This window comes from Melitaea cinxia, chromosome 3 (assembly GCF_905220565.1).
Source record: "Melitaea cinxia chromosome 3, ilMelCinx1.1, whole genome shotgun sequence".
In the NCBI taxonomy this organism is placed as follows: Eukaryota; Metazoa; Arthropoda; class Insecta; order Lepidoptera; family Nymphalidae; genus Melitaea; species Melitaea cinxia.
This window is the reverse complement of record NC_059396.1, coordinates 9,945,500-9,958,851: the sequence shown is the minus strand read 5'-3', so window position 1 is coordinate 9,958,851 and position 13,352 is coordinate 9,945,500. Positions and strand designations below refer to the sequence as shown.

General features: G+C 36.0%; 2 protein-coding genes across 2 annotated transcripts in view; one reads left to right on the top strand and one right to left on the bottom strand.

Moving 5' to 3' along the window:
- LOC123669775 (WD repeat-containing protein 35) overlaps window positions 1-9,543 on the bottom strand; it is a 30,941-nt gene extending 21,398 nt beyond the window's left edge. Inside the window, exons 1-14 of the mRNA XM_045603365.1 lie at window positions 9,404-9,543; window positions 9,226-9,337; window positions 8,769-8,908; window positions 7,781-7,883; window positions 7,485-7,645; window positions 7,255-7,402; window positions 7,045-7,175; window positions 6,187-6,390; window positions 4,368-4,482; window positions 4,171-4,284; window positions 3,589-3,811; window positions 2,583-2,811; window positions 1,612-1,781; window positions 329-544 (exon numbers count right to left, since the gene is read on the bottom strand). Of these exons, the coding sequence (XP_045459321.1) occupies window positions 329-544; window positions 1,612-1,781; window positions 2,583-2,811; window positions 3,589-3,811; window positions 4,171-4,284; window positions 4,368-4,482; window positions 6,187-6,390; window positions 7,045-7,175; window positions 7,255-7,402; window positions 7,485-7,645; window positions 7,781-7,883; window positions 8,769-8,908; window positions 9,226-9,337; window positions 9,404-9,427 (2,090 nt within the window). The 5' untranslated portion in view covers window positions 9,428-9,543. The remainder of the gene's footprint in view (window positions 1-328; window positions 545-1,611; window positions 1,782-2,582; window positions 2,812-3,588; window positions 3,812-4,170; window positions 4,285-4,367; window positions 4,483-6,186; window positions 6,391-7,044; window positions 7,176-7,254; window positions 7,403-7,484; window positions 7,646-7,780; window positions 7,884-8,768; window positions 8,909-9,225; window positions 9,338-9,403) is intronic.
- An 847-nt stretch (window positions 9,544-10,390) lies between these two features.
- Window positions 10,391-13,352, top strand: part of LOC123669774 (sodium leak channel non-selective protein) — a 32,505-nt gene continuing 29,543 nt past the window's right edge. The window contains exons 1-11 of the mRNA XM_045603364.1: window positions 10,391-10,492; window positions 10,571-10,756; window positions 10,897-11,120; window positions 11,201-11,329; window positions 11,407-11,552; window positions 11,676-11,784; window positions 11,865-12,064; window positions 12,335-12,495; window positions 12,616-12,783; window positions 12,865-13,056; window positions 13,164-13,301. Of these exons, the coding sequence (XP_045459320.1) occupies window positions 10,391-10,492; window positions 10,571-10,756; window positions 10,897-11,120; window positions 11,201-11,329; window positions 11,407-11,552; window positions 11,676-11,784; window positions 11,865-12,064; window positions 12,335-12,495; window positions 12,616-12,783; window positions 12,865-13,056; window positions 13,164-13,301 (1,755 nt within the window). The remainder of the gene's footprint in view (window positions 10,493-10,570; window positions 10,757-10,896; window positions 11,121-11,200; window positions 11,330-11,406; window positions 11,553-11,675; window positions 11,785-11,864; window positions 12,065-12,334; window positions 12,496-12,615; window positions 12,784-12,864; window positions 13,057-13,163; window positions 13,302-13,352) is intronic.

Below are 13,352 nucleotides of genomic sequence, written 5' to 3'. Positions count from 1 at the left end.
CTTGATTCATTTAATAATGTTTAAAACTATTTTTAAATATTACAGTAATCGTTCATACGGATCTTCAGGGGCTCAGTTGACACGCACAGTTTTTGTTTACTTTTAAATTATTTAATATAATATATCATACCTTTTATTTCTAATTGACACTATTGTACCATCGAACGAATGTGTACCATCACCAGCGTAACGAGCCGGTCGTCTAATCGTAAAACAAATCGATAGTAACTAGGAGAAAAACGGAGGGTGTCGTTAATTAATCACGTGATGTTACAGCTCCATCTACTTGTGATATTTCGTGCCCCCCCCCCCCCCCAAGGAGTCTCACCGGCGGTCCTCGTCGTGGTAGATGCGCTCCGCGGCGTCGAAGTCTCGGAAGTGCGCGAGCAGCTCGGCCCGGCGGAGCGCGGCGGAGTGCAGCGCGTTGAGCCGCGCCACGAGCCGCACGCCCGCGTAGTCGCCGCGCCGCACGAACGCCGCCTCCGCCGTCTCCAGCGCCGCGCCGCTCTCCAACTGACGGAGCGCCGCCTCCGCCAGGAGCAACCTACGCACCGTACAGAGTCATAGACCCGCTTATTATATTTAATATTGACAGAGGTTTGTACAATAAAACTCTTAATGGCAGTATTATCGCTAACGTGACGATCTCTTCCAGGCAACCGAATCAATTTTTGTTTCATGTTCAGGACCAGAGAATGGAAAAAGGAAGAAAACAGGGAGATATAATATCAACGAATCTATTTACCATTGCGTTGGAGGGTGCCTTCGGGACCTTGGATTAGAAGGAACAAGGCTTCAACGTCAACGGCAAATACATCTCGCAACTTCGTTTCGCCGACAGTATTGTTATCTTTGCGGAGACGTTGGAGCTTAGCCAAATGCTGGGTGGCCTAAATGAGTCCTACTGACGAGTCGGTATAATCTTTAACAAACAAGTCATACCGAGATCGGTATCGGTCGATGGCACCCTTGTCGAAGTTTTTTCAGGATTATGTCTACCTAGGCCATACAATTCAACTAGGCCGAAACAACTTCGAGAAGGAAGACGATAGGAAGATTCAATTGAACTGGACGACGTTTTACAGGCTTCGCTGAGTCTTGTCTTCGAAAATTACTCAATGCTTGAAGACTTTTGTCAATGCGTCCTGCCTGTTTTGACATAAGGTGCCGAGACGTAGACACTGACGAAGGGACTAGTCCACAGGTTCAAAGTCACTCAATGTGCAATGGAACCCGCTATGCTTGGAGTCTCTCTCAAAGATAGGATCACAAATGAGACTATCCGCTAGAAAACAAAAGTAACCGACATATCCTGTAAAATAAGCAAGTTGAATAGGCAGTAGGCTGGTACCTGTGTCGCAGGACCGATAGCCGCTGGAGCAGACATGTCCTGGAGTGGAAACCACGTGTTCGCAAGCGCAGTGTGGGATGTCCTCGGGCCCGCCGGACCGATGATCTACGTAAGATCGCTAGTGGTCCAACCTGGATACGGACTGGGGAGACCGGAAATTTATGCGCGAACTTGGGGAGGCTTACGTCCAGCAGTAGACTGCTATAGACTGAAACGAAATTCATTAAAAATAGTCATACATTATTAAATGATCCACTTACCACAACTTCGGATGCGGATTGTCTTTGATAAAGTTTTCGGCTTCTTTCAGTCCAACTTTCTCGATTAGCTGGCGCGTGTCCCTCAACGATTTGACCTCAACTCGTACGATGTGTTGGGGCGTACACTTATCCGTTATATTATCCAAAAGGGCTGTCGTTATTTCTAATTCCTGAAAAATAATATGGTGCACACCAATACAGATAATAAATAAATATTTATAACATACACACGCGTGTCTGTATGTTATAAATATCGTTTGGTCCTAAGGTAAATAATTGAATACTTATTATTGGTAACGGCCGACTGCTACCGATCTACATATTTAATTTATTTTTTTTCGATACTCATACATACTATTAATACATCCTATTAATATTATAAACGCGAAAGTTTGTATGTATAGATGTATGGATGTTTGTTCCTCTTTCCCGCAAAAACTACCAACGGATTTTAATGAAAGTTTACAATAATATAGCTTATACAGAGGAATAGTGGTGGATAGGCTATAATTTTCAAAGACAGTGAGTGAATTGTCCAAAATATAACAATAATTTTCAAGTTAGTCTGAAAAAAATCTGCCATCAGCGAGTTATTCTGATGTACGCTGCAAAAACTGTAGAGTTTACACGTACCTATATAATGTATAAGGAAAATATTTATCTTAATTAGTCTTAAAAAAAAGTCCGCAACAGCATATATCTTTTATAAGTAAGCCATTATCACAAAAACAGTGAACCATAAATACGATAAAAATTGATAATATATTTCAAATGCACATTTGGTAGTAAAAAATTGATTTTTGTGTCACAGAACAAATTTTGAAGAATTTTGGTATAAAGATAGATATTGAGAAAATAATAAGCTACTCGAAGTACTTACTAATCCTGCGCAGACGAAGTCGCGGGTACCAGCTAGTATATAAATAAATATATAACTGCGCCAACGGGCTCGAAATGAATATAGAATTCACCTTGAACCGGCAGAGGTATCCGTTCCCGGCGAGCGGCTCCTCGGGCTGCTCGTCGCGCAGCACGTACAGGCGCGCCTTCTCCGCCACGGCCAGCAGCTGCGCGTCGTCGGCCGCCCAGCGCGCCGCCCACGCGTCCCGCCGCAGCGCCGCGCCCGCCCCCGCGCCCGCCCCCGCCCCCGCCGTCTGCAGCACGTGCAGCGCGCCGCCCGACTCGATAGCGAACAGCTTACTGTTAGGACGGGATGTCAAATTTTGGAAATATCGTTTCATAGAATATTTAAACGAGAGAGCATACGTTATGGATGCACAAGCTGGACGAGAACGTGAAGCGCGCGACGAAGAAAAAAATATTTTCGGCGACTGGCTTCTGGCGATGTTTAGCACGTCTCTCCTCGCGCGGCCCCGTCCCGTCCGTGATTATGTTCGCAGCCGAGATATTTCCTCGTTCACAAGACTAGTACGTTAGTTCTGATGATCACGGTAGGTGTGCATTAAAAATCCCTGTTAGTGTTTAGGTTTACTAACTACGTTGCCATCCACGTTCTAACGCCGTCAAGTACAATATGTTACGTCTGCCGTGACATAAAGTGTGATTGTGTGCGTGAGGGTAGTCCTAGCAGGCCTTGGTGAACAGGCCTGGGTATGGGACTAGAAGATATTACCCATTACCCGAGCTTTCCTCACCGGGGCATATCGCTTCCGGGATCACTTATTTTTAGGCCCGATCACTTATTTTATATTTAAAGGAGGAGGAACCGTCCCTGGGTGGTCTATTACTATTACGTCTCTGTGTACTGTGTATTTGCGAGAGTTATGTAGCTTACCACCAACTGACGCTGATCAATTGAAAACTTTTTCGTAATTGGGGTGTACTTTACGATATACTATACATTTGTACATTTATGTGTATCGGCGAGATTTCATTTCACAAAAAAATCACTCAAATCACCTAAAATACAACTGAAGTAATAAAAAAAAATTGAAGTAATTTCAATCATCTTGTTACCTAGAGTTTGAGTTGAGTCCTAATTTGTACGGCCTAGCATTTAAATTGATGTTTGCAATTTTCTTAAAGTTCAACATCGAAAACACGAGTATGTTCCCCGAATCTCTTCCAATCAAGAGGTGAGTATCCGAACATGTGATGCAGCAAACGGTGTCATCATGAAAGCCACCGTCCAACGACGTTAATGGAGTGCCATCTGCGTGGTACATCTGCTCTGTTGTACCTGTAAAAAATAATGATTATTTTCAACGACAATTAATTATATATGCTATTTGACACGTCAAATTCTTTTGCAAAGTTGAGCTCAACTCTCTTTTTGACCATTATTATTATATACGTATATATGATTATTATATATTTATTCAAATATACATTTGTTGAAAGAATAATAATGTAATGTAATCGTGGTTAGTAATTTCCGTGTACCCAATACATGGTCACAGAAAGCGGACAAGTAAAAATATTTACGTTTCAGATTTCAGTAATTTTCGAATGTGTGAAATATGTCATACATATGAATTACATACACAATAAGAGATAAGATACGCTTTGTTATTGTTTTAAATATAAGAATTTACTTACGTGGTCTAGTCGGTGTAGAGAACTTCCAAATTAAGAACGATTCTTTGGATGCAGCCACTGCAATCGCTTTACTGTTGATAGTCACATATGCAACCGGTATAGTTATTGTTTTCGCTACAATCATATTAAAGGCGTAAAAAAATTATGTAATAGTTCACATACTTGAAATTTTAAGTTAGGTACGTTTTAGAATTTACCATCGCACTGAATCCCCTGTTGGTTTGATATAATGAGAGTGTTAATGGTAGCTATAATGCAATATTCGTCAACGCCACACATATCTACGACGTCTGGTATATGATTTATCCATGACTGAAAATAAATGTTTTGGAAAATTTCTTGAGTAAACAGACTTAATACCTTCATACTTATAAATTACTTAATACATTATCAATATGTAAGTTCAATTCTTTCTTTGGACATAGAAGGCTAAATTTTTTTAATAAAGATAATAACGAAAAACTGAAATGTATGTATTTAGAGAGGCTGACTTTGTCTTATTACTATGTCATAGTTGTAGTGAAAATAGCTAGTACCTACCTATGCTTTTTGAATTTCTTAAAAATACCTGTTACGTCACAATTACATTCCAAAATCTAAAAATTGGTATGCCCACGTGTATTAAAATTTTAACTCTAAAACACTGTAGTCATTGTTGCTAATTTGACGATACTTATCATTAGAGGTGTTCGCAACGGCTTCGGTTCGGTTGTTATTTATAATACGTTATAACGATACGCTACTTTTAAAACGCCTATTATTTTTTACGTTATAATATACTAGCTGGTACCCGCAACTTTGTCTGCGCCAGATTAGTAAGTACTTCGAGTAGTTTATTATCTTCTCAATATCTATCTTTATACCAAAATTCATCAAAATTGGTCCTGCGACATAAAAATCAATTTATTACTACCAAATGTGCATTAGAAATATATTATCAATTTTTATTGTACATACTGTTGTTGATGTACTGATGTTGTGTTATATATTCATAAAAGATAGATATATGCTGTAGCGGATTTTTTTGTAAGACTAATTAAGATAAACATTTCTCTTATACATTATATACGTGTAAACTCTACAGTTTTTGCAGCGTACGCCAGAATAGCTCGCAGATGGTAGATTTTTTTCCGATTTACTTGACAATTATCGTTATATTCTGGACAATTCACACACCATCATTAAAAATTATAGTCTATGTGTTATTCTAATGTATAAGCCATATTATTGTAAACTTTCATTAAAATCTATTCGGTAGTTTCTGCGTGAAAGAGGACCAAACATCCATACGTCCATAGATACAAACTTTATAATATTAGTAGGATTAGTATAATATTATAACGACGCGTTTTGATGCTCGTTGTTAAACGTTATATATTATAAATGATCCTTTTGGTGGCATTTTAATTAATTATACTAATATACTATGAATAAACTCACTAAACAACTAAATTATATTTACCGTTTCTTAAAACACAACACCGCAATCGTAAAAAATAACAAACTCACGAAAGTAACGAACATCATACGAGAACAAACGCGTTGTCCATATGGATTATTTTTAACGAAACGAAATGAATAATCTAACGAGCAGTATAATACGAACAAAAATATTCTAAAATATCAGTTTTCAAAAATATATTAGTTCTGGACATTGAAAAGAAAATACTTTTTATTTAATCACAATAGAATACAATTTGAGATGGCACTAATATATTATAAGGCAAGGTGAAATGTTCTGGACATTGAAAGGAACTTTGTTCATTCCTTTGTAATAGAGTACAATTTAGCTCTGTGTACATTTGAGTTTTAAAGTAATAAAAATATTCTTTCAACATAAATAACGCTTGAATGATTATTTATAAATATTAAGTTATTTTATACGCTACCTAATATACCGAACACCTCTACTTACCGTTACTATAAATTCTACCTTAATCTACTAATAACAGTACAGTAACTGGAATAGCTAAAATTATCAGTGTGGTTCAACTCGTAACGTATAACCACAAATACCTGATGCGTGACGGTGTCCCAGAAGGTGACGGTCTCGGCGCTGGAGACGAAGGCGAGCGTGTCGCCGTAGAAGGCATACTTGTGGTCGGGCTTGACGTTGGCGAAGTATATGAAGGAGTCGATGGCAACGGCGAGGCGCAGCGAGCGCTGCTCCCACGACAGAGCGCGCAGCGCGCCGCCCGGCACCCGCAGTGTACGTACGTGCTGCGGGCGAGCACATGTGACTACCATTTCACCTACATTGTACTAGCGATCCCCTTACACAACACACCATATACCATACACCTTCATACAGAGGCGCAGCGAGCGCTGCTCCCACGACAGAGCGCGCAGCGCGCCGCCCGGCACCCGCAGTGTACGTACGTGCTGCGGGCGAGCACATGTGACTACCATTTCACCTACATTGTACTAGCGGTCCCCTTACACAACACACCATATACCATACACCTTCATACAGAGGCGCAGCGAGCTCTGCTCCAACGTTCAGCCTGTAACATCCTATTGCTGGGCATAGGCCTCTTTCTCAGTGTAGGAGAAGGATTGGAGCTTAATCCACCACGCTGCTCCACTGTGGGTTGGTGGAATAATAGTGACTAAGTGTAAAAATCGCTATCAAGTATTTACAATAACAACGGGGAACGACGGCTTAGCGTGATCTCCAAGGGAGACTACAAGGACAGACATCCAAGCCCGAAAGAAATATTTGTACAAATATAAATATCCATCCCGAGCGGGAATCAAACCCGCAAACCGTTAGTGTTTTAGGTAACTACTCGCACCACTACACTAGAGCGGTTGTACACCAGAGCGGTTGTAAGTGATTATAATATTGTCAAATACTTTAATATGTTCCAATACCTCTCCATAAGAATTAAAGAACTGAACCACATTGCTCTGTTCAGGTGTTTCACCAGCAACTGCTAATATTGTGCCATTATGATTCCATTGACTGTCAATTATTTTCATTTTTGTATCTACAACAACACTTTCTGAAAAAAAGAGTGCATTATTTTGATACATTTACGTCCACAATAAAGTTTCATAACATTGTGTACATTCACATATTACCTTCCTCTGTACAACTTTTCATTAAAAGCAAAAGTCCACTTCTATAGCTGATGACTAAAATCGGTCTATTAGGTGGTGCTTTAGATGAATACCAATCCATATTAACAATTTCCATGGACCCCGGTACTCCATTACTTGCTACTGGCATCTGCAATCATTATCTAAATGATATATTTCCAAATATAAATTACAATTTTAATAATGTTTTTGACACTGATAATTTATAATACCATAAAATTTCCTTGATCATCATAAAGATGCAGTTCTCCATTAGAGAGTGCAAACAGCAACAAAGAGTTATCTGGAGACCATTGAACTGCTCTCAATCCTGGACCTTTTATATCCTTACCCCACACACGAGATCCATCAACTGAACCGACTATAACTGCTCCTGTAATCATATATTTTTTTAAACAACAGTATATTATACCAACACACTGAGATATCCTTTATCTTTTTAACAAAAAAGCACAAACCAGCTTTTTAAAATAAAGAACCTAGGTGTAAGCTTTAGAAAAACTCTTACCATCCTCATATGCTATACAAATTTTTTGACCATCTGATCCCCAAGCCATACTTGTCACTGTTGATTTGTTACGATTATTTATCATCTCTTCATACCAGGAACCCTTAATATAAATAAACATTTTATTTAAGTCTCTATAAAAATCATCATCATCATCATCATCATTTCAGCTTATCACAGTCCACTGCCGGACAAAGGCCTCCACAGGTTCACGCTAAACATGACGTGAACTCATGTGTTTTGCCCATAGTCACCAAGCTGGGCAGGCAGGTTGGTGACCGCAGAGCTGGCTTTGTCGCACCAAAGACGCTGCTGCCCGCCTTCGATCTGTGTATTTCAAAGCCAGCAGTTCTATAAAAATCCGCTTCAGCCTGTAATATCCCACTACTGGGCATAGGCCTCTTTCCCCATGTAGAAGAAGAATCAGAGCTTAATCCACCACGCTGCTCCAATGGGGGTTGGCGGATATATTCCCTACTATGAGTACATTTGCTATCAGGTGTACATGATAATAACCGGGACCGACGGCTTAACGTGCTCTCCGAGGCACAGTGGGGAGACCCACAAGGACTGCACAAACACCCAGACCACGGCAAACACCTGTATGGCCAATACAAATAAATATAACAAATATATTATTTAACTTAGGTAGAGCACAGCAGGAAATTTCCTGCTCAAAATATTCAGCAGCCTGATTGGGCTAGTACCTCTACCTTACAGAAGATAATACTGTTTTCAAGCAGTGTTGTGTTCCTGTGGTGATTATGGTGACCAGAGACCAGGGGAAATTTGGGGTAGGATCGCAAGGCGCTTGCGATGCTTCTAGTGTTGCGGAAGTCTGTAAGCTATGGTAATCGTTTACCATCAGGTGAGCCGTACGCTTCTTTGCTGACCAAGTTATATAAAAAAAAAAATATACAATAAAAACAAAGATACAAATTATACTAGACTCTAAACTTAAAGATAAAAAAGAAAAACAATTAAATACCTTATATAGCATCCAAACAATTATGACACCATGCTCATCGCTCGTAGTAAGTTTTTGAAAAACTTCATTCCAAATTGCTACGCATACCTGTCCTGTGTGGCCTTCTAAACTGAGATTCATAGATAGATTTCCACTTCCACCTAATTAATCATTTTAATCATTAATATTTTAATAATCTTTTTTGCGATGAACATTTATAATTTATAATATATAATTAAGTATTCTTATGAAATAAAAATATGATCTGCATTTATGTAGCAATTATGTACCTATATATAATAATATAATAAACCAAACGACGCAATGCAAGCTCTGTAATTATTAAATAAACATAAAAGTATTTTCAATTTTTTATTAGTACTAACTAGTAGTACTAGTAGCAATGTCAATAATTTGCAATAATTGTGGAAATATTGTAACTTAATTGTTAAAACGATTTTATAATAAATAACCTTACCAGATTCCAGTTTTAAAACTTTCAACATTCCATCTTCTCCCCCTACTGCTATGTATCCTGAAGAGTGATTCCATGCTAGACAAGTTACATTTGATTGCTTGGGTATAGCTATCTGCAATTATATTAAATTGTTAAGTCTTGGTCAAATTTAACTACTAGAAGTTAGAAAAAGATCTACCTTTTTACTCATGTAAATAAACATGTTGAATTGGAATTTTTGTGTAAGTTACAGAAACAATAATTTTCTTCACTCAATGTATAGTAAGAAAGTTCAAATTATAAAACCATTATTTATTCCTAAATTATTATTACTTTGTAATTATTGGTGTAATATGTAAAATCCTTAAACTGCTAGAAAAGTTGATTGATTGATTAATTGGCTTAATGGCTTTCAGTTGTCTAGAAGTTTATAAGTTTCCCTCTGTTGGTCTGTTATCTCGTTTATTTATATAGATACAGTTGCTAGGATACCAATAGTCCAATAAGCCAAAGTCAAAGAGGCCAAAGTGACATGCATTTAAAAAAAAATGCGGAATGATTGGGAATGACCATAAGTCATAACAAAAATTATTTTACGTTTCAACTTGACTCTTGACCTAAAAATTTTTATAGCAGAAATATTAATGTTTGACTTTGACATATTTAATAATTATCCAGCATCGTCGATCAAATAGAAACGGTGATAAAAATAAACTGCATGTTTATAACAAAACAATGTGATTGAAACAATTTGATGACTGAAAAACAAAGTGCACAAAATCTGGTAATACCTATATTAACTTTTCAAGTATAATATAATAAAGGAAATATATAAAGTTTAGAAGATTTTGTTTATAATTTTATAATATTATTGTTTTATAGTTAGTTAGCGAAGGACTCGAATCCATCTCTCAGTTAATAAAAATTAAAAAAAAAAAATCTCAGCTGTCATCTTCTCGTACATTATTCAAAATAATCAATAATTTAATAGGTACTCCCTTTCGCATACCTTATATACTCTTTGCTTTCGCAGAGTAAAAGAAAATAGGTTTAATATAAAGGACTATAATTTTAGTAATTTTGTTTTACAGTATGAATGAACTTCAGTCTATCCGCGTGGAGAAAAAAAGAACATTTCAAACTGTTTCCAAAAAATATTATTAGGTCTAATATAAATAAAATAAAAATGTTGGGGCGAAAACAAAGTTTAAAAGGGGAGCCCGTACTGGCAGACTATGGCCCAGAAGAGTCACTTAATGAAAGTGCAGATATCGAATGGGTGAACAAAGTATGTGTTCCTGAACTAAGATAAAAATTTATTCCTTTCTTATAAGATTAGAAAAATAATTAATGTTTTTGTTTCAAGTTATGGGTCCGAAGAATTTTAAGACTTTGCGCTCTCCTAAGTTTGATGTCCGTTTCGTTGAATACACCAAAAACATTCGAAAAATATCCCCATCTTCAAACTGTAACATTTGCAGTAGATTGTTGTGTTACTCTATTATTTACTGCAGAAATGATTGCCAAAATGCACATTAGAGGCATACTCAAGGTAAAACTTTTGACTTTTTTTAGTATTAAAAATTATGTAGGAATAATTATTTTCATTAAGTAAATCGGTATATTGATAATATTGGTTCATGTTTTTTACCAAAAAATATAACATATTTATCATTGTAATATTTTTAACAGGGTGACGTTGCATATCTTAAGGATCACTGGTGCCAATTTGATGCTTCCATGGTATTTTTTCTGTGGGTTTCTGTGTTACTCCAAATGTTTGAGTTGACTGGAATTGTGCCAAGATACAGTTATTTAAGTATATTGAGAGCTCCAAGACCTTTGATAATGATAAGATTTCTAAGAGTATTTTTAAAATTCTCAATGCCTAAATCAAGGATTAATCAAATCTTTAAGTAAATACACTTCTATCTAAACTTTTAATGAATAATATATTTTATAAATAGATCTTTCATACTTAACTTTACCCTTGCAGGAGATCAAGCCAGCAAATCTACAATGTTACTTTATTTTTCCTGTTCTTTATGTCATTATACAGCTTACTAGGAGTGCAATTTTTTGGAGAGTTGACTCACCATTGCGTGAGAAATAACACTAATCCAAAGTCAGTCACTACTTTATTAATATTTTTAGTAAGGGAGTCAATTATTTTATTGTTCTAACTTGACTATAATTTTTTAGTGAAATCACCATCAACTCTCTGGCAATTCCTGATACATTTTGCTCACCTGAACCAAACTCTGGGTATCAATGTCCTGCAGGAATGAAATGTATGAAGCTTAATTTGTCAAAATATATTATGGGCTTTAATGGATTTGAAGAATTTGGTAAGGACCTATTTTATTTAATTGTTTTAGGTCATACAAATAAAAAAAATAGTACTTAAAATTTTAAATAAAATTTTCATTAAAAATAACTTTTTAGACAGCCTTTGCTTCTTTTACTTGCAGCAACAAGCTTGTTTACCGTGTATCAGGCATCATCACAAGAAGGATGGGTTTTCATAATGTACAGAGCAATTGATTCTTTGCCTACATGGAGGTCAGCCCTCTACTTCAGGTACAGAGTCAACTTAACAAAATTCTCCATTAATCAATAGTTAAAGAAATACAGTTCTTTTAAAAATTTACACTTTTCAGCACAATGATATTCTTTTTGGCATGGTTGGTAAAAAATGTGTTTATAGCTGTCATTACTGAGACCTTTAATGAGATAAGAGTGCAGTTTCAACAAATGTGGGGCATAAGAAATCAAATAACAAAGGGAAGCACAACACAATTCTTCACTGGTGATGATAACGGATGGAAATTAGTTACTATTGATGAAAATAAACATTCAGGTCCATTTTGACTTTTTCAGTATTATTTATAATAAAAAGTTATTAGTACATACACTACAACGTTATATATATGTTACAAGTACATAGAATAATTACAAAAATATATATTTTTTTTCTTCTTTACTTTTTCTTTTTTTTTGGGTTGTAATTATTTAATAAGCAATACAATACAAAACAAATATACTTTATTGTACAACCAGAAACAATACATGTAACATAAACTAAAATCAAGATCTATAATCAAGAAAAAAAAATCAATTCTTTTTCTAGGTAGTGCACCAGAAATATTTCACAAGATGTTGAGATCAGCATACTTTCGTCTAATAGTTATGGGTGTGGTATTAGCGAATGGTATAATCACAGCTACTATGAATTTTAAACACGATGACAACCCAAGAGAATTCTTTTATGAAAAATATTATTATATTGAGGTACTAGGCTACTCAAAATAGTTAAACATACTAGTTAATACTCTAGTCATTTTAACAAACATTATACTTCATTTTTTTTTTAAATAGCTTGATAATTTGTTAATATGTTCTAAATTTTAGATCGCGTTCACAATTTTTTTGAATTTAGAAGCATTGATTAAAATCTGGTGTTTGGGATGGAAAGGTTATTTTAAACATTCAGTGCATAAGTTCGAACTACTGTTAGCTATTGGCACTACTTTTCACATTATACCTCAACTGTATATGTCAGGATTTACGTATTTTCAGGTACAAAAATCACATAAGATTAATTATGTTGTAATTATAAGGAAAAAGTATTTAGTAATTATTTATTGCTTATTTTATTAGGTACTTCGCGTCGTCCGTCTTATTAAAGCTTCGCCTTTATTAGAGGGATTCGTTTACAAGATATTTGGACCAGGAAAAAAATTAGGCAGTCTCATTATTTTTACCATGTGCTTATTAATAATAAGCTCTTCTATATCTATGCAGATGTTTTGTTTTCTTTGCGAATTTACAAAGTTTGAGACTTTCCCAGAGGTAAAATTACTTTGTTACTTCCTTTAATCTCTTACCATTCTATTGTATTGTATATTGTATTGTACACACACATCAGGTGAGTAGTTAAAATTGTTTATATTTTTCAGGCTTTTATGTCTATGTTTCAAATATTGACTCAAGAAGCTTGGGTGGAGGTAATGGACGAAACTATGGTTCGGACGAGTCAAACGCTCACTCCACTGGTCGCTATCTACTTTATACTATACCACTTATTTGTCACATTGGTAAGAATACATAAAATGTTGATTATTTTAACATTTAAATGTTCAGCTATT